Source organism: Lissotriton vulgaris, chromosome 10, assembly GCF_964263255.1.
Source record: "Lissotriton vulgaris chromosome 10, aLisVul1.2, whole genome shotgun sequence".
In the NCBI taxonomy this organism is placed as follows: Eukaryota; Metazoa; Chordata; class Amphibia; order Caudata; family Salamandridae; genus Lissotriton; species Lissotriton vulgaris.
In genome coordinates this window covers 62684377-62706475 of record NC_141698.1, presented here as the reverse complement: position 1 = coordinate 62706475, position 22099 = coordinate 62684377, and the positions used below count along the sequence as shown (strand labels likewise).

At 44.8% G+C, this 22099-nt stretch overlaps 1 protein-coding gene across 6 annotated transcripts in view; it reads right to left on the bottom strand.

The window, feature by feature from the left end:
- ARHGAP17 (Rho GTPase activating protein 17) overlaps positions 1-22099 on the bottom strand; it is a 317459-nt gene that overhangs the window by 33611 nt on the left and 261749 nt on the right. For 2 of the 6 annotated variants that reach the window (XM_086940465.1, XM_086940467.1), the window contains exons 15-18: positions 20851-20942; positions 12629-12791; positions 6826-7059; positions 4745-4855 (exon numbers count right to left, since the gene is read on the bottom strand). In XM_086940465.1, coding sequence (XP_086796591.1) covers positions 4745-4855; positions 6826-7059; positions 12629-12791; positions 20851-20942 — 600 coding nt within the window. The remainder of the gene's footprint in view (positions 1-4744; positions 4856-6825; positions 7060-12628; positions 12792-20850; positions 20943-22099) is intronic. The other 4 variants (XM_086940466.1, XM_086940468.1, XM_086940469.1 and 1 more) reach the window with 3 other exon arrangements.

The window sequence follows — 22099 nt, the reverse complement described above, 5'->3', positions numbered from 1 at the left end:
AAAGAGTAAATTGGTTTACAAATGATTAACTTTCGTATTACTAGAAGTGCATCTCATTCCTACTCAACTCAGACTGTTAGATGGCGCAGAATAGTGTTCATACAGACAAAGGGACTTCAGTGGTCCCCGGTTCAGAGAGTACAGCATACTGTTAGTTCTACTCACCTGTGATATTCAAATTTCAAGAAATTTCAAGAAAGGTAAAGTTTAATAATAATGAGTTGCATCCCAAGGCTTAAGAAGGAGGTGGCCATGAGCAGACCTACATCATGCATCGTGCTGGTTTGTTCCATTCATAAAGCGTAAGGATAGGAATTCGGAAGAGACTGACCATATGCCACTTTGTACCAGGACCAGAAACTGCTTCTCCAGATTTAAAACCCCAAAGCAGGGGGAAGCCACAACTACGCACGGACAGCCTTACATGCATCAGCGGTACTACCTCTCAGACAAAGCTGCATGTCCACCTCAGTTTCCTTAAACACCTAGTTGGATTGACTGGCTTTGCCACTGAATGAAAGGATGAATCGATATATGGCACATGAAATCAGTGAGCTACTATATAAGAGATGATGATAATGAATGAATGTAGGGTGCTTATAACCGGAAAGAGCAAAGGACTCAGTAGGTCAGGTCACGGTATATGGAACGGTCTTTCTATGAAATATGGCTCTCAACAGTTCCCAAATCACATGAACAGATTCCTAAGAAAGGGAAGAAAAAAGCAACAATTGACATCTAAACTAAGGACTCATGACTCTCAGAACACACAAGGGAAATTAAGCTTGATTTTTAGGAGAGGCATCCAAAGGGACTGCATGCAGAGGGCATCTAGAGTAGCCAGTGCTGCTTCTCGGCCAATGGAGAACAGTAGGTCTGTTAGGCTCTGTAAACAGTCTAGCAGGAGTAGAGCTGTAAACTAGCAGCACTGACTAATGCAAGATACCATCCATCTTGTGATAGTTCTCCTTGACGCAGATGTTTGTCCTGCGAAACAGGGAGGAGAAGGCTCAGAAGTCAACTGGAGTACTTCCTTCCAGTGGCCTGTTCCTTTGTAACCAAGGTTCTTATTTCCAGACACAAGAAAAAAAAGGACATTTTGCTTGCTTACCAGAGGCAAGGTGCAGCCTCTGAGAAAATATCAAGCGGACTGGAAAACACTGAAGAACCAAAACTGGCAAAGGCTTGCTAGTTGAACATGCAATTTGCCAGTTTCTGCCTGGTCTGAAGACCAAGAGGAAAAGAGGAAGAATATACAGACACTTCTTTAAACAGGCTACTAAAGAACTTGGCTGTGGCAGGAGACAAAAATAACTTAATACGATTTACCTTATTATTCCGATTCGCTCATTCCTGACAGTTCCAGAAATCACTGCCTGACTAAGCTCTCTCTTGTGAGGAGCCGACAGTGGAGAATTTGGCTATTCTCACATCTCCAAAGGTGACTGACTGCTTTAATCCCCGATCTAATACTTCATGGTGACTGTATTTAAAAATTAGGACTTCGTTTTGCTTTAGGACATGAAGACAATATTACATGTGGCTCTGGAAGACTGACATGGCATACCCGCACTTTCTGTGCCAAGGGCAGCTCCTCAGAGGCTGCCCTTCTCATCCCCCATAAAACCCAAAAGCATATTGCTAGTACACAGATTTACAAATGTGGGGGTAAAAGAGTCATTGGAAAGCCAGTGTGTCTGCCCACACAGAAGGAAGACTGAGGCGAGCTTATGAGTAAACACAATGATTTGGTCCTGGTGATCGAAGTACGATTTTCAATAATAAGATGAAAAATTAAAAAATCAAAAATATAGCTCAGTGAGGTAATCACTTAATGAGGACATTTGTGTGTGACATGTTTGAATCCAAGAGAAGATGACATAGCCATTCATCCTTTCAGTATTCATCGAAATAGTACCATTAATCTATGTGATATTAGCACCTTATATCAGAGGATTGCACAATGGCAAAAACTTTGGGATAAGGGACTATCCAAAAATGTTTGTTATGATCGTTAAAAAACTCATATGATTATTCAACCAGTTGTCATAAGTAGGCGGACATGCAAAGGAAACAACTGGAGCAGAGGCATGGCTTATCTGTTTTCATGACTAAGAGTTGTGAGATCATTATTATAATTAATACCCAGAGGGTAATTGTTCACCTTGATTCTCCCAGGTTTTGACACTTCTATCCAGATTGCGGATGGTGGCCACATGCTCAGAGTAGGCTCGTCTTTGAATGATCTGTATTTATTGGCTAATAGTTTAGGCAAATGATACAGAATGTGGCTTCTGCTTCATGTGGTAAAACTTCCAAAGAACATCTTTGTGCGTGGTAGTTTCTTTACAAGAAAACCATGTAAACATTGTTCTCTTCCTAGAGAGAAAGATAGGAAAGCGTAGAGAGAGGTTTTCATGCATTGCCTTACGATTAAAAAGAATTCCCTGTGGATTATGATCCCTATGGTCTGCCTACAGGAATTCTGAGAAGAAGCTAAGGATTAAATAAGCATGTTTAAGATAAACTATGCTACAAAATTATCTGCAATGATTGAGGTGGAGTTTGACAATTGCCAGAAATGGTCTAGTAGACCTGACAGTTACATGGCAAGACCATGCAGGAAATCGCAATACCAGGGTTGCCATTAAGTGTTCCACTTCCACCTATTCCATTGGTATCGGTGGCTACTGTAAGAGGTTTACAATAAGATGGCCATGTTAAACCTACATAAGGGAGAGGGAGGAAGCACTGCATGAGAGATTAGGATGTGGAGCCTCAACCCAGTCATGGTTCTATTTACAGATTCTTGCTGGAAGTGTATATGGTTGATGCTCCAGGGTGACAGCAAAAAATGCAAGTCAGTTCGAAGTAGAAAATATGTTTAAAACTGTCTCTAGGTTTATAATTTACTAGCAGCCCATCCAGACGTTGTCCAGGATGTGTTCTCCGCACCATATAGCAGTAATACCGCCTCAATGGCAAGGTCCGTGAATGCGGCGCACCTTGTTTGGAGACGCCTCTGCCGAGTGAATGCCACGCTTGGAAAGCCACGCTGACAATGCTGCACGCCCACAAACGACGGATCGTGAATGGGCCCGCACAGTCAATGCCGCGCCCCCTCTGAAAACGCTGCACGCCCCCAAATGACGGATCGTGAAAGGGCGCGCACAGTCAATGCTGCGATCCCTCTGACAACGCTGCACGCCCATCGCTGACAGCACAACGCCAACGCCCACAAGGGACTACTTTACCCCTAAGGTTCTTTGACCTTTCTAATGTATATGGTGGGCAGCTGTATAGCCTATGTCCATCTGCTGCAACTCCCCTTTACAACGCTGTATTGGGTGTTGTGATTGGTGCTGTACTTCTTGAGCTTACCCGCCTCAAAGGTTTCAGCTCTCTCTTTATAATAGTAGTATAGATGGGACGGTACCAAGAACAGCCGAGAGCAACAGTACTGGAAAGACTATCTCAACTTGGTCACAAAGTTGCTGAAGAGTATGGGAATAAGTCAGTAATAAGGATGGTAGAAAGCCAAAGTGGTGTCAGAACACACATCTTGACTTCCCATCTCATATCAGTGTCTCCAGAATGGGCATGGGAGACCTTCAGAAATGAGCAAGCGACTTCGCTAAGACCCTATTCCAGCTGTCGTTTCTTTGATGCGAAGAGGCCAACAAAGCCATTTGGGGGAATTCTGTAGGGAAAATTGCAGAAGGAACCGTTAGCATTGGGCCTTTGGGCGTCCCAACTTGCCGATCAAATGACAAAAAGGTGGCTACCAGAATCGAGACTCGGTGGGAGTTTGAGGGAGGAGAAGCATTGGTCTACTCAAAATCAAGGTAGGTAGAGCCTATGAGAAATTGAGAAATGTAGCCCCTTGACACCAAATGGAGGAATTCCTGCAAAACAAGATCATTTATTACTGGGACCTTAATGATTATACAGCATTCTCTTTAGTCTCCACCAATATTTACTACCCTATGAATGTTCAAAAGAAGAACATAAAATGAAGGATGCAGCCTTCGGATTATTACTGAGGTACCACACCTGAGTTTGTTTACCTTTTTCAGCAGTAATACTCCTGTATCTTTGATACGCAACAGCTAAAGATAATTTCTCAAGCAGCTTGATAAATCTCAATGTAGAGTGGGGGCTGGAACAGTTGAAGCAGGACTTATGAAGGTCAAATAGCAACAATTATTTGCCACAAAGAATAAATGCCTCGAAACCGGCCTGAAATGGCTTTGCTGACCCAACACAAGGTTCTAAAATTGCTTACACACTATTAATTGGAGGAATCCCAAAACTTGTAGGAAACGCTCATGAGCACACTTAGCAGGTTGAAGTATGAACCAATCGGCTAGAAAATGTAAAACTGAGGTGGACATAACACTTGTGCACAGGAGGGGTGTGACCATACAAGAAAAAGAGAATGCATGAGTGGTATACGCTGCAGTTTCTGTTTCATTAACAAGGCAGTACTAGGTTGTTAGTAGTTAGTATTATAAGAGAACCAAAAGCAGCAGTTTCGCTATGTGGGCCACAAGAGGACAAATACGTTACTGCATTTACGTATAACAACAAAAGCAAAGCCCGAAGAGTCCAGCTGCCAGCGACAGAAGTGAGTTAAGAAAGATCCCACAGTATCTCCTGCTCGCATTGGGAAGGACGGACCAAAAGACGAGGCAGGTTCCACCACCGGTCAGCAGAACAGATTTGTAGATTTGTAAATAAATACCTGACATCCCCTTGAATAATAGGTCGTCCTCCCTCTGAAGCAGCCCGTTGGTGACCCCTTACAGGCTGCACCGCTGAAAGAGTGTTACTGGAACTGATCAAAGTATGGAGCCTGTAAACGGTAGAAAAGTATTTTGAGAAGTACTGCCAATTTAGAAAGATGGATGTGTTGTCTGCTGAAAAGTTCTTCCAGTACAGCTTAGGGTGGAAACATGCCTCAAGCATCATTGAAGTTTGAATGAATACCAGCAGGTGACATAAGCCTAGACGGTGCAAAGGATGTGTACCAAACATCCGACACAAACACTACACAAGGGATAAGAAGGACATTCCTGGACAACCAATGCCCAGGGGTGTGAAGGTTATCTCAACATGGCTAGAGCAGATGAATGAGGAAGAATGTCCCAATGCAGCCTAGGTGTGTAGTGTAGGTAAAGAAAAGCTAACACTTTCAGATGACAGATTATATGATGAACACCCAAAACAGGCAGGATGTAAAAGACATCCCAGCACAGCTGGAACGGAGCCAACGCGAAGATCATCCCAGCACAGAGCACAGTATATGAGAAACGTATGACCACAACTAGAGCGTGGGGGGGTGAAAAAGATCACTTTCACATGGACTTTAAAGGGTGTTCTGAAACAACCGGAGCATTAAAGGGGTAAAAGACAATCCAGCACAACTACAGCAACAAGAGTGAAGGATTTCTTACCACAGTTAAAGTACAAGGCATGGGAATGATGTTGCTGCCGAAGAGACATATAGCAGCCCTGGAACACATTGGCTGCAAAGGACATCATAATACAGTTGAAATAAATGCATGGGGCGTGGCACCACATCCACAACACAAATGATGTGAAGGGCATCTATGCACAGTGAGTGTGGAATTTATTTAGGGAGAACTCAGCGAAGCCCGACCACTGGGATATTGAGGACATACCAGCAGAGAGAGAGAGAGCAATACCTACTAGGGCACTTTCAGGATCCTGGCTGACCATCAATTCTGAGCATCAGCCCTATCCAGGAAAGACAGTGCTTGAAGTTAGATGGTTAGAAGACAAACCACATATCCTTGGAATTTATTGACAGAAATGGTTAGAATGATCCCTAACAAGAAGAACTAGGAATATAAAATCAAGTGGAGAGGATTTAAAGGACTGCTGTATGACTTTGACTGAGCAGTGGGACTCTGCTGGGAAGTTAAATGCTCCTCTCAAAAGCAGTCTCAGCTGCTATCTGCTCAGACACCCTGTTAATGGGCCATCCTTGCCATGCACTGTAGTCGTGGCTCTGTGGAAGATGTTGCTACATTTTTATTAATAAGTCTTGTTGTAGGGTAGCAGTGAGGCATTTGTGCATGCACAAATGTTGGTCTCCTATCCCATCTGACTCTAGTGAAGTTTCTGCTGAAGAGAGGTTTTAACGAGATGTGTAGGCTCTTTCCCACTTATGGTGTCCACTTACACTTGTATACTTCTACTTGCACCTGACTATTGCTCTCTTCCTGGGCTCTTCTAATGCTCCGAATCCGATTCAACGCTCTTAACCCATTTGTCCAAGTGCATAGCCCTCTCTCTGGACCTCCACGGAATAGAAAATCAATGCAGTTTCACAGCTTGTTCTACACATTACTGGGAAGCCTTGCAGAAATGATGAGGCCTTGCATGAACAGATGTTGCCTTTCTTGTCTTCGTGCAAATATAAAGTTAATACTCTGGGAAATTGACTGATTTCCTCTTACTCAAATGCTAAGGGACAAACTACTGCAGTGGGAGGAGCATTCCTGAAAAGAAGAGAGGTGCTGGACATGGGAGAGGATCTGTGTTGCATAGGTTGTTCGCTTCAGACTATTGCTCTACTGTGTGCTGGGAGCCTCTCACTGTGGGTTCAGGGGCCAATCAACTACTCCCCTTTTCATAATGTGATCATGTGATTACACCGACAATGCATCCGCTCTAGAATAAAAAGTCTGTGTTCTACTGTTTGTCAGCAGTGGCATATACTCCTATACCTTTAGCTGCATGGCCAGACATCTCAGGAATCACCTTTTCCCCACTGCTGTTGCAAGCTTTTGTCCTTACCTGGGCTCCTCATTTCCATGGCTGGGCAACGGGTCTGCAGGGCCAACAAGGGGCGCAAGAGGGGCACTTGCCAGAGTGGTGTCATTCACACCAGCCAGTGGCACCTGCACCTCCGTAGGCAAGCCAGCATCAGTGGGTGGAAGGGGCGGCTGGAAAGCTGGGGACGTATGCTTGCGGTTTACAGTGCCGGTACGCCGAGGATTCACATGGAACTCCAAAACCTTCATTCCCATGCTACAGAGAGAAGACAGAGTGAGCGCACACACATGCATGCGTAGGGAGACACAGCAAACACCACAATCTGAAGCAGGAAGTTGTTGCACACGCCAGAGACCAAGAACCCATGCTGGGCGCCAGTAGGAACCTGGACAGCCGCAACATGTTTTTGGCCCGATTAGAACACACATGTTAAAATGATCATGGGAGTCTGGCGGTGATAATACTGGCACACAATTAGTGATATTAGTGCCATTTTAGGAGCACAACTTTATGAAAAGATAAAAAGTAAGACCTTTATGGAAGCACAAACCAGGGAATGCATCACTTTAACATGTTTGTAATCTAAGCAAATGGGGAAAATCCAGTGCTCACTCTCAGATACCATGCTGATGTCTTCGGTATGGTAGGAATAGACTATCTTAATATCTTCTATTTATGGGCTGCAATTATTTACCCATTCTTTCGACGTCAACAATCTGATGGTATTGAAAAGGCACTGGATAATCCTGTTCAGGAGACCCTCTGCAGTTGCTACATCATGTCAGGGGAAGAGATGAGTGTTCAACTTTTATTTAAGCATTGCAAATGCCCTTCCATGGCCCCTTTATTCCAAGGCTTGATATGCTTTCCATTCAGTGCATGACATACAGATCCATAAAATCTTCCCAAAGCAGCTGCAGTATCTACAAAACATGTGCCATCCTCTAGTGAATGACTGCCATCTTGATAATATGTTTCCACGTTAAACCCACATGTTTCCACGTTAAACCCATATGTTGTTTCTCTCAAACACAATGTTGAGTAGATAAAATGTGTCAACACTTTTGGAATTTATTTTCATATTAGTCTTGTGCACGTCCCATCACAGTGACAGAGTGTGCTGCAGGCTTCCCTTTGCCTGTTGAAAATGAGCCATGCTTAACCCTCGCGTGCTCACCGGTACTTCAAGTTCTCAGTTGGCACATGCTTTATTTATTCCAGGAGAGCTAAACCTTGCGAAGATCAGTAGGCAAAGAAGGCAGCAAGTGGACTGGTTGCTGGCAGCCTGGTGCTTTGTTCTAGTACAGTATCAAATGGGAGTGAGATAAGTGAATGGGAATGTACGTTAACATAGCACACGGGGGGCAACGAGGCGTAGCTTTTCCAGTACTCCCATTCTAAGCATAGCATCTAAGCACATCCGTTCTAAGTGCAACCACTAACCACACCAATTTCCTCTGTACATTCGAAGCCCTTTGCGTTTTAAATATGCAAATATCTGCCATAGAATCAAATCACTCTAGTGTCACTTGTACAAAACTCATTTCAGGCACAATTTCAAAGCACACCTATTCGTGGCACAGCTTTCAGCAAGGGCATTTTGAAATTCAGCTTCCAAGCACATTTACTAAGTCACAGCATAGCTTCTAAGCACACCCCACACAGCATAGCTTCTAAACCCACCACTTTCTAGAGTAGCCTATACCTTCCAAGCAGACACTGTCCACAGTGAGGTCACACACATTCCCAATGTAGCTTATAGGCGAGAAAGTGTCTAATCTCACCACTTCCTGGTGTGGGTGGTACACAAGCTCTCGTCTGGTGCAGCTTTCAATTATACTAATTCCTGGCATAGCTTTTAAGCACTCCTGCACTCCTATTTTATTACTGAACATTAAAGCTTATTGATGATTATCATGTGTTTAAGAATAAATCAAACAGACGGCAGTTTCCAATCGCAGCATCTTGGGCACTCAATGCAATGTTCTGCATAAGGGCGAGTGATACTGACTCCTCAACGATTGGCTCCTGGGTGTGAAACCCAACAGTACCTGTGACGTGTTGCTGATCCATGCTGCAAGTCAAACAATGTTCCGGACAGGATAGCGCACAATATCTCTGCGTTGAAACATCTCAAAGTATATAAATGAGACCTTTCCGATGTGATTACACCATAGGTCCTTGATAAGTCCTTTTGAGCTAAGCATTGGTCACACGCTGGGTGGTATGTGCTACTTCTGATATGAAGAACAACTACAGGTTACTAACACAGCAGCGCTGGCACTCAGTGTCTGCATGCAAAGTGTAGAAAGAATTGGAGGAACGTAGACAATCAGCAGGACATGTTACCTGTGCACCTTCCTTGGGCTGCCACAACAGGAGGGAGAAAGATCACTGAGGAAGTCTTTCAAGTACACATGGGAGCAATAAGGGTGTACAAAATCACTACAAATTGGGCAAAGTCAACTACACATTTAAAGGGTTAGGGCTCCACCTCACCTTGCAGCCTTGACTGTGCTCAAAATTCTATTTAGAGCCCTTCTAGTCTACACCACAGAATGTGAGCTGAACCAAGACTGATATCCCAGGCATGACACCAACCTCTGAACACACAAGATTGCAGAGTTTGCAGGGTCTTTTGAACCCAGGGTTTTACACTGGGCCTACGCCATACATTATTTATTCAACACATACTTGAGCAGAGCCTTTTGGGCCCTGGTTTGGGACAGGGAGACTGGTTCAATGAAAGTAAATGTAAGAAGGAAGTTCAGAAGTGTCCATCTAGAAAAGGCATGCAAGCGCAGAATCACTCTTGCATACAGTTTGTTTGGATCACTCATTCAAGTCAAAAGTATGTGCAATTGTAAATGAGAAGACACTTGGTTTGTGAAGTAGCAACTAGTGGAGTCAAGTCAACATTTCAGTCTCCTCTTTAACTCTGAACTTCTTTCCTACATAAGACATAATTTTGCTGTATGCTCGAACATACATCCATCTAGACCAAAAGTTCTCGTCAATGCAATTTTTGTTCACTCTTTACGAAGTAAATATCCCTTAAACATATGCCTTTTTGAGAATTTGACTAAGCAGTTTTGTGGGGATATATGTAGGACTGCCTGCCTGACATGAACGTGTGGTTGATATGATTCATGTAAAGTAACAATAAGATTAAGAAAGTTTCAAGTTTTTGTGCAAAATATCCCCTTGGTGCCTTTTTTTTAAATAGGATTGTAAATGCCGCAACCTTTATTCTCAAGATACACTTATGACATTGAAATTGTATCTTCGATTGCATCAGGGTGATATCACATATCATCTCACCTTACACCCTACTGAAAATTGCCACTTGGAACCATTGTTCTTTTAAACATCTCATTCCTAGCAGCGAAACAAGAACTTTGTTTCTAAGTGCCCTTTGCAGACAGTGCTGCCATATTACCTCTACAAATAATAACTGATGATGTGTTATTAAAGAGTATAGCTGTGCCAGCCTTTTTTCTCCATGTATGCATCCATCTAGTAGCTGCCAGAAGTACTCCACTCCTACCACTGGAATTAAAGTACTCACAATGTGATATGTGATGTAACTAATGATCCCATTTGTGAGATCCTCGCCGACATGCGGGAGGTCATGAGAAGTTCACTGTGAGGAAGAAGCACTAAGCCAGGTCTTCAATTCCTTTCTGAAAGAGAACAGACTGTTGGCTTTTCTCAGGGAGACGGGAAGCTCATTACCAGCATCGAAGTGCCAAGTATCGAAAGGAGCGACCTCCAATACGAGCACGTCTGATGGAGGGAACGTCGGCTTTGGCCAACAAGGCGACCGTAGAGTCCTCTTAGGAGCGTAAAAAGCCATACGCTTCCCAATGTATTTTGGGCCAATCGAATGAAGGGCCTTAAAGGCAAGGGTCAAAACCTTGAAAGTAATTCTCTTAGAGACAGGAAGCCAGTGCAGTCTCTTGAGCAACTCCGAGGCTTTTGCCCTGCGCTGAAGACCAAAAATGGCTCTTGCAGCAGAATTCTGCACGATCTGCAGACGTGCCAGAAGATATTTGTGAAGGCCTAGGTAAAGGGCATTCGCGTAGTCCAGACGCGAGCCTATCAAAGCCTGAACAATGATTTTTTTATGTTGCAGAGACAACAACGGAAGAAACTTCTGCAGCATTTTCAAAATGCCGAAGCATTTCCCTGACAGCCCAATGATCTGGGGTCTGAAAAAAAGGTCGTCATCACACAGAACACCAAGATTTTTGGCTTTTGAAAAGGCAGCGTCAGGAGGAAATATATCCTGAGGCCACCATGTCTTCCAACTGGGATCAGGCGGACATCCGAAAAAAAAGCAACTCCGATTTATCGGAGTTGCATTTCAGACTGTACCGCTGAAACCAGTCAAAGACAGCTCCCAGCAATTCTTTGATCCGACTACCGTCGAAGGCCTCACCCTTATTGCACGTAAAGAGGAGCTGGGTGTCATCAGCATAGGATATGATCCTGGCACCAAAGGATTCCGCCACCGCCGCCAGAGGGGCCATATCGATATTAAAGAGGGTGGGGCTCAGGATAGACCCCTGAGGAACCCCCACCTCCAGCGGTGGCATTTTGGCGGAGAACGGAGGTGCCCAGACCACTTGTCGGCGGCCGGTCATAAATGACTTAAACCAGTTCCACACCGTCCCACGAAAGCCGATCTCCCAGAGTCTTAAGAGGAGACCGTCGTGGGGGACGGTGTTGAAAGCTGCCGATAGATCCAACATAACCAGGGTGGCCTTACCCCCAGAGTCAAGAGTCTCTCTGATGGCATCGGTGATCTCGAGAAGGGCTGTCTCCGTGCTAAAATTAGCACGGAAACCCGATTGAGAGTCATGCAAGATGTTATTGCTCTCGATAAAGCTGGAAATGGAGAGATGCACATGCTTCTCAATCACCTTTGCCAGAGCAGGGAGGAGGGAGATCGGTCTATAGTTGGGTTATAGTTTAGGTTTGGGTTGTAGCTAAAATGTCTTGTGAACTGAAGATTTTGAGGGAATTTGGATAGTACTTGTCTTTGTATAGAACAGAACACCTTGTTAGAGTTATAAATAATCTACTTTAAAATGATATTTGGATTTTGAGGTAAGACAAAAAAAAGCTATTTACTAGAGCCCCATATACATATTGTCACTTAATTTAACATAACTTATCTTAAAATGGCAGGATGTCAGACAATGGTAACAAGGTTGCCTGGCTGCATACAAATCAGTCTAAGAATTATCTGATCATTTGTGGTATAAGCAGGGATACATATTACAAGCTAATGTTTTGGGAGACTTCATGGTTTGTCAGGAAAGCAATGTGTATCCAGAACAGTGACAAAAGCAAGAATAAAATATTCATGTGAGCTTTGTTTTTGCCAATGTCTTTACTGACTTGCTCTGTGATATAGTAAGTTCAGACCAAAGTATTCCTAAACTTTGTGTATGTTTAGGAATCACCCACTGCCGGTCAGAGACAAGACCATGTCTCTCTGCACTTGGATTACCTCATAAAATACCCTTGGGAAAGAGCCCTTAACTAAACAGTGGACATGAGAAAGGGGTAAATGGCCTGTACGCTTCTCCAACACAAACCTTTGGGAGATCAACATTATTTCTGCCCCGACAACTACGTATAAACTCAAACCATTGCATGAGGGGGTATAAGGAATTACTAAGCATGTAATCTGGGATGCCCAGGTAGGTAATCGGGAGCAAATATTTTTACTGTGCACTAGGCCTTTCACTCAGCTGCCTTCAGCAGTCTTGCAACAAGATAGAAACTACAAGCACATACCGCACCATTTGCATACCTGCTATTCTTTATATCGCTCTCCATTATAGCCATGCTGACGGGCCTCTTCTTCTCCAGTGTTCCAGATTCGTAGGTAAAGTCATTGCCAGCGAGTGACGAATGGTTAACATTCATGGCAGATGCTCCCGAAGTAAAATCCCCAGAGACGTTAAAGTCCAACTCTGGACAGGAATAAAAAGAGATAGATATATTTTTGTCTCAAACCCCAGTGTTGCAGCATATGCTAGCTAGCCAATAAAACCATATCTACCTGCACAAATAGTTGTCCACAGATTTAGATGCTATATTCTTCTCACCCACCATCACAAGTGCACCTCGCCTAACGCAGTTTATTCTAAATTAGGATCCATCCACTATGATCTGCTTTCTAGATTGCCCAAGGAAGAGAGCAGGTTGTACACAAGTTAAGCCAAGATTCACATGATAGAACATCAGGATATTGAGTTTGCCACCTATCCTTGTTCACCATGGGCCCTTCAGTGCACACTAGAACACTTAATGGAATAATATGCTCATCCCCATCTTCTAAATCAAGAAATGTAAAATCACAAGAGGGACATGAAGGCAGACAGCCACAGATAAATGCTAGGCACAAGTATGATGGACTCAGTTGAGGGCCCACCCTGAAGCCAGAATCTAGGCAACAGGCTCTCACTAAGTTGCGAGCTGAATTCCAGGGAGCTGCTGTACAAAAGGTAACAAACAATAGGGACGTTTCTAAGAATAGTTCTCTGCTTTTTCTCTCATCCAATGAACCTGGATTGTCCTGAAATGGATTTATTTTATTTATCTTTTTAAATTAGGTACAGGTCTACCACAAAGCTGACAGTGTGCTATACAGCCAAACCGTCACCTAGAGCCCTACCAAATTAAGCTTACTGAGGCTTTAAGGCGCAGGTGTTTACCTATACAGCAACTAAGGCCTTAATATTGTATACTGGTCACAGCACCGAGGGAGAGCATGAAGAAGGTATAGGGACTTTCATGTAAAGCACTTTAAAGGCAAGGAAATTCCTTTAGAGTCCAGATTTCGTTTTCTTTGTCTGCCGGGCCCCAAGTGATATAGTTGATGGAATTAAAGAGGTTTGAGACTAAGGTTGTCTACTTCAGCACTCATTGGCTGCTGCTTCCATGTGGAAGTTAAACTTCTTGATTCCTTGAAACATCTAGTGCGCCAAATGAACAGGCTACTGCCTAAATATGCACAATCATGTTCTCGGGGCCAGGGATTACGGTCTGAGGTGTGCCTTGGGGCCGAAATAATGTCAGAGGGGGCCCTCGGGCAGAAAAACAAAACCATATACATCAGTGGCGTTAAAAGTCATGGGGTGCATTTTAAGAGCTTTTTTCCACACTTCCTATCTCTAAATCAGGACATTTAAGAGATACACACCTGACCAGGCAAGGAGTGTATAAATTGTGATTACAGTGTCGCACTATATCAGAACTGAAATTTGTGTACCCCCTTCTTCGAGTTAGTCTTGCCAGTGCGATATCACTACCCTCAGAGTGAAGTGTACAAACGGAAGGCCTGGATTAACAGGAATTTAAATAGTATTGTGATACCAATGGTAAACAACAACATCCACCACGGATGCTACCCAGGAACAACCTGCTGCACCAGGTCCAAATAAAAAGCCTCACAGCATTCTTCTGCCTTTTTAGTGCCTTATCTGCAAGCACTCGATGCGATTAAGTTAATGAATGCCATAAAAAAACCTTGACGGGGCCTCCATTTACTGAAGTGGACAGATACCACTCTCTAAATCCATATCAAGAAAGAACCTGGAGGTAGATTTTACACATGTATAATGAGACGTGACATCTAATCCTAACTTTACAACTTTGCCAGAAGATGCTGGTAGTAAACACTGTATTTAAAATTTGTCCGGTACAGTACACTACAGTTATTTTCCTGGGAAGGAAAGTCTTCGAAGGAGTGCTCTCTCTTAGTCGTTCCATAGTGTGCAAGCTAGAAACCGGGCAACAAAAAATGTGGGGGTTCAATTTCAACCCCCACATGACCCAGCTCTGTACTCCTGAGCAAGTGCTTTATAAATGTATTCTTCTGCTTTGATATCTATTTCTTTTGTTGGGGGTACAGAGTTTAAATACTTAAAATTAGGTTTGTTACTGGTACTAAGTGGGTGGTAATAAAACAATAATGCAACAAAATGCTCATTGGATATTACCCCAAGCAGAATAGCTTCAATCCCCTAGGCTATTCAATAAAATGTTCGACCTCCGTCGCCCTACCTGCCATCATGGTAGCTACAGTTTGTAAACAGCAAATGAACAGTAAGGACATTTTGCAAGAATACTGCCTGTGCATGGTTTCTATGCATACATGATTATTATTAGACATAGTTTCAAGACTTAATATGGGCTAATTGAAAGGTAATGACGATGTGGACCAGCACTCTTAGATAATCGAAGCTCCACAGCACAACGAGGCTGGCAAATGGCTCACTCGCTGACAAATGTGGAGAAGAACCCTGCGTGACAGTCTGCCTTCCATACTCCACAAGTACCATAAACAAGCTAATAGTAATAACTGTTATTTACAGCTCATTGAAAAGGTATCAAGTGCTATACATAAAACATTATTAGTCTAATGTTCACTCTCTGTTCTTACATATTTATTGCAACAAAACTATCTAAAACGGTCAAACTTCTAAAACATCCCTTAGTGGTTGCCACCAGAGTCTTGAAATAAACAAAGTTGAATTTTCTATTTTTTTTTTTTTACAGACAGCAAAACTGGTTTAACTGAGGCTTTCTCACATGTCCACGAGCTAGGCATTAGCTCAATTAGATTAATGTCAAGTTTAAAGTCAAACGCCTGTAGGTTTCATACTGCTCCCCTGGTAGTTCTGGACTGTGTCCTTGTAGGTTACCACATTCATCATTATTAGGTTTTGATGTGCATAAATAAATGCTGGCACTTGGTACATTCTGGGAGGGCACTTTGATGTTTTAGAGCCTCCCTCTATTTTGTTCCTAACTTTCGGATAAGCTGTGTCTCCAAGAAATATAAAAGTGCCACTGTTTTCCAAGGGTGAGCATTACATGGTGTGGAGGACCACAAGAGGATTGCAGGGACGTACACAGAGTATCTCTGGGCTATTGCAAGCTTCTGGTTACATTACATGGTAGCTTCTGTTTAACCTGGTAGAGGTCCTATCCCAAGTAACAGCATCTCAAACAAGTGCCATCTTGCATTAATAGCAGATGGTAGACATCCAATTCAGCAATGATGGACTTTGACACTGGTATTAATTTATGTAGAATAAATAACGGATATACCTCATGGTAAACTAATACTGTGCATTAGTCCTTTCAATGCTACAGAGTGCCAAACATCGCTTTATCCAATCAATACCTAAACATTCGTCATACTGCATTTGCTACCCGCAACTGTCAGTTTTTAGGGCATTTCATACAGCTGTTTTTGATGCTCTGTATCTGCTGACTCTTACGGTGACAGAAAACCAAGTACTAAGACAGCCAGAGCCACAATCTGCCACAGCACGTCAAGTAGGTAAACATAGTACAGTGACCTCCATCTCCCGGCTTCAGTGTCAATAACTAGCACTAAAAGAAGAAGCCAAGCAAGGGGACTTAATTTCCCATTGTCAATCAGCACAGGAAATGACATTACTGCACAATGCACTCTTCCCCACTCCCAGGACCTACTTAACTGCAGCTGCAACACAGAGGTGCTGCAGACTCGCTGGTTGCGCACCAAAGGTAAGCCTGTCTGCTCCTGAACAGTGCCTAGTACCAGGAACGCTGTTCTGATCTCTGCTTAGCGTTTCTACGCAGCACTCCTTAGAGAGCTAGACCTCGGACGCCGTTCCCCCAACTACTGCATCTCACACCACAGTAGGAGTTTTCACCTGCACCTACTACCGTTTTTCCAGAAGTTACAAACCCACATCTCCCAGGCAAATACCAGCAATGCCCTCAACACCCCCTCCCAACACACACCTCTCAAGAACCAACGCCTACATCCCACCCTCAAACACATGCCAAAGCAAACCTGCATGTCAACACCCACTCGCATGCATGCTTCTCAACACACAACCACTCAGCAAACACAAACCGAAATATGGGGCTTGCTGATTAGAGATGCACTGGACGTCCTCTTTATCACAGAGACGTGGCTCAGCCCCTCATCTGCTCCTGACATCGCCATGGCAATCCGAGCGGGCTATAAGATCGCTCGACAGGACCACTGTTTACAAGCAAGATGGAGGTCAACTTAGCCCCACAGACCACCTCGGACATCAACAACTTCAATAACTGGATCAAGAACTGTGCAGACTCACTCGTATCCATCAAACATAACAAGCAAAGGAGATCATACAAGCAGGCCAGCTGGTACATAGAAGACCTGAGACATCAAACAACACCATAAACAGCTAGGAAGGACATGGAACGACAGCCATGACACCACCGACAGACCTACCTACGCTATCACAAGTAAATAAGAAACGAAGAAAAAAGCACAAATGAACTGCAATGAAGGAAGCTCCAACAGCTGCAAGGAGATCTTCTCGATCGTCAAGGATTTCACACCGCCCTCATCCACTGTTGCCAACATCGCTGCCTTCCTGCAACTTTGTGAAAACCTATCCAACTTCTTTCACAGCAAAATTTCAAACATCTGCAGCCACTTCGTACACCCACCAAACCCCAGAGAATTTGTTGCTAACCCACCCACCACCAACCATGATGGCCACCTGACTGAATGGAAAGAAACAACACAGCGGCAACCATGTGGACCATCCACTCAGGGGACCCAACGGAGTCATGCCTCCACCACATCTACAACCTGGCAACATGACCAATCGGCAACACCCTGATCCACTTCATCAACACCTTCATCATGTCTGCCACTTTCCCGAATAAACTGAACAATTTCCGACCTATCCCCCGGCTTCCCTATCCAGCCAAAGTAATTGAGAAGGCCATCAATAAGCAACTCACAACCCACCACAAACTTCACTAACTTCTGGACAATACTCAATCAAGATTTGGAAAGAACCATAGCACCGAAACAGCACTCATAGCGACCACCAATGACATTCGAATCATCCTGGACCGAAAAGAGAGTGGCTGTCAACCTGCTCGAACTTTCTGCAGCCTTCGACCTGCGTTCCATAACCCTCTCATTAGAAGAATCAATGATCTTGGCATACAAGATCCGCTCTCAAATGGATCTGTTTCTTCTTCACAAGAGGAACCTAAAGGGTCAGGCTGCCCCCCTTCACATCAGAGACCAAGAAATTGATAAGCGGAGTCCCTCAGCCCCAACCTTTTCAATGTACACATGATAATGCTCGCCAACATCACCCGATCAGCCAAAAGAGCCTCCTTCAAGGAACGCATCAACAACAACGGTCACAACAGCAAAGAGCTCTTCAACATCGTGAAATAACTCTCCTCCCCCAGCTCCAACGACATCCCACCGTCGCAAGAACTCTGCGACTCCCTGGCCACCTTCTTCCACCGCAATATCGCAGACATCCACAGCAGCTTCAACACCCAGATGCCAACAACAGACGCAGACATCCCCGATGCAACACCAACCAAACACACCGACCTCCTACTCTACTGGAACCACGTCAACGACGAAGACACCATCAAAATCATGAACACCATCCCCTCCGGCTCATGGTCTGACCCCTGCCCCCACCACATCTTCAACAAGGGAAGCGCCATCATCACACCCCAACTCCGAAAAATTATCAACAGCTCCTTCGAGACCGCCACCTTCCCGGAAAGCTGGAAACACGCCGAGATCAAAGCCCTACTCAGGAAACCCAAGGCAGACCCAAAGAACCTCAAGAACTTCCGACCCATCTTCCTGCTTCCGTTCCCAGCAAAAGTAATTGAAAAGACACCAACAGACAACTGACCCGATTCCTGGAGGAGAACAACGTCCTGGACCACTCCCAATTCTGATTCTGCAGCAACCACAGCACCGAAACCGCCCTTATCGCCGCCACTGACGACATCAGAACAATACTGGACAACGGTGAAACCGCGGCCGTCATCCTCCTGGACCGCTCGGCCGCCTTCAACACCGTCTGCCACCAAATCCTGCACACACGCCTCCGAGACGCAGGGATCAGAGATAAAACCCTGGATCGGATCACCTCCTTCCTCCCCGCCAGAACCCAGAGAGTCTGCCTCCCCCTTTCCGATCTGAAGCCACCTCAATCACCTTCGGCGTACCCCAAGGATCATCCCTCAGCCCGACCCTTTTTAACATCTACATGGCACCGCTCGACAACATCGTCTGAGCACACCACCTCAGCATAGTCTCCTACGCCGACGATACCCAGCTGATCCTCTCCCTCACCAAGGATCCGGCCATCGCCAAATTCAACCTCCACGAGGGAATGAAGGCTGTCGCAGACTGGATGAAGACTAGCCGGCTGAAGCTGAACTCTGACAAGACAGAGGTCCTCATGTTCGGATCCAACCCCTCCGCATGGGACGACTCCTGGTGGCAGCCCAGACTCCCACCAACCACGTACGCAACCTGGGGTTCATCCTGGAATCCACGCTCTCTATGAACCGGCAAGTTAACGCCGTCTCCTGCTCCTGCTTCAACACCCTCCGCATGCCCCGAAAGATCTACATATGGATCCCCACCGAAACCAGAAGAACGGTCACCCAAGCACTCGTCCAGCAGCAGGTTGGATTTCGGCAAAGCCCTCTACCCAGGAGCCACGGCCACACTCCAGAGGAGACTCCAAAGCATTCAAAATGCCTCTGCAGGCCTCATCCTCGAACTCCTTCGCCACAGCCACAACACCACCCACCTGAGAGACCTGCACTGGCTCCCGGTCAACAAGAGGATCATCTTCAAGCTCCTCACCTATGCCCACAAGGCACTCCACAACGCCGAACCAGCATACCTTAACAAACGTCTATCTTTCTACACCCCGAACAGCCAGCTTTGGTTCGCCGACCTTGCCCTTACCACCGTCCCACGCATCCAAACGACCACCGGCGGCAGGTCATTCTCCCACCTCGCCGCCAAGACGTGGAACACCCTTCCAGCCTGCCTAGGGCAGATCCAAGACCTGCTGACCTTCAGGAGACTCCTCAAGACCTGGCTGTTCAACCAGTAGATGCTCCCCCACCCCCTTAGCGCCTTGAGACCCTCACGGGCGAGTACATCGCTCTACAAATGACTTGATTGATTACAAGACATTCACCGTCGTCTTCTACACCTTTGACACCCAACTCATCCACTCCCTGATGGACAAAACAACCACTGCCAGAACCAACTTCACCAATTGCATGGCCAAGGTAGCAGATTGGATGTGAACCAACTGCCTAGAGCTCAGCTCCAACAAGACAGAACTACTGGTCTTCAGCAACAAGACCTCCCCATGGGAATCCACCCGGTGGCTGTCGGAGCTAGGACCCAAAGTCTACACAAGAAATCTAGGGAACATCCTAGACAAGCTCAACATGAAGGTTCAAGTCAAAGTAGTGTGCACCTCCTGCTTCCACATTGTACACATGCTGTAAAAAGTCTTCAAATGGTTGCCGAAGAACACCAGACAGATGTCACACAAGCACTCGTCACCAGCAGGCTGGAATACGGCAACACTCCACGCTAGATTCTCCAAACAACTTCTTCACAGACTCCAGACCATCCAGAACACCGCTGCAAGACTCATACTCTATCTACCATGCCGCATCCACATCACAACGCACCTCCGGAATATTCACTAGCTTCCCATTAACAAGTGCAGCCAATTCAAACTTCTCAAGCACACATAAAAAGCCCTACACAACACAGAACCAGAATACCTGAACAGTTGCATAAATTTTCACCAACCAACCAGACACCTATACTCTGCTTCACACTCACTCGCACACATTCCCCGCATCCGCAAAAGCAATACTGGAGGTCGGTCATTCTCCTACATTGCACCGAAGACATGGAACGACCTCCCTCAAAACATCAGAGCCTCTACCTCACTTCTTGAGTTCCGCAAGAAGCTGAATACCTGGCTCTTCGTATACGCCCTTTGAGGACTACAAATCTACACACCTGCACAAGCACCACAATAGCCTCATGGGTGAATAGTGCGCTATACAAATCAATATAACATAACACCACACTGAACCTCCTTTTGATGCCTGCTTTCACTTTTCTGTTCATTAGTACATTTTAGAATCCATGCTTACCTCCGGGGAAGAACCAGTCTGCATGCTGGATGATTGGCTCTATGATTGTCACCACATGCACAGAAGTAGCTGCTGCCATTTCTGCCAGAGTCCTGCAAAGAGTAAACTGCACATGAACACTCTGAACACGAGTCGGCATTAGCATGACGGCAGCAATCAAATTAACCTAGGAACTCTCACTGGAGCTTTTATTTAGCTCTCAAATAGCCAGCCAGTCCACCAAGGAATAGAGCGTATCAAGTCAGTCAGTTTTGTCTGTCAGTACGTTTAGTTCGACAAATATATGTTCTGTTAAACTAATACATACACAAAAATTAATTAGTTAAAACATTCTGAAATCAAACAATTCTCTTTCACAGAGATTAATAGGAACATCTCTAAAATGTGCATGTGTACGTACTTTTACTGCAGCTAACTACGAAAAAAACGCTTTCATAACAGTAGAAGTCTTTTGTATGCATAGATGCAAACATTAAAGTCAATTTAGCACCGCACCCAGCAGACTGCTTGCTTAGTCTGTGCCCTACTCCTGATCCTGATTTAACTAGCCACCGACAGGCCCCTACAAATGAGCTTTTAGAACACACAGCCACAACATTTCTTTGGTGGGGTCTCCTGCTTGGTCTGCCAGTCAACTTTGACTTATAACCAATGAACAGCGAATCCACAGTCTATTTCCAATGTTTGATCTTTCTCATGTAGACAATTCTTATTGCTTAATGGAGAGGCCACCTTTGGTTGGTGTGGAAGGAAGAAACCATCTAGGGCCAGTGAACAATCACGTTCCAGCTTTCCAGTTCCTATAATTTTCACCTGCTAGCCAAGTGAAGTCTGACTCATGTGACCATATAGATCTTAATGATATCCATGTAGAGACAGTATTATTTAAGAGACGTGTTTAGTGCATAGTGTTCAAAAGGAGAGAACGCACACTCTGAGGGATCACGTCTCTGAGAGCTACATCTCCGAACTATAAAGCAATGTGGACTCTTTTAGACCAGGCCAACTCTATGCCCCTATAAAGTTAGGCCATGGGTTCCGTTAGAAGTATCCCGCCAAATGTTCTTAGATAAGTATGGCTGGAGAGTGCTGGTTTGTATGAGTTACAATGAAGACTATATGCCTACCGATCAATGTATAGCTGCTTTGATTCCATCAGTAATAGTTTTTTTTTTAAGAGGAGCACAGTATCCAAGTTAGGAAATACATCAAAATAACTGCCCTAATGAAATTGAAGTCATAATGGTAT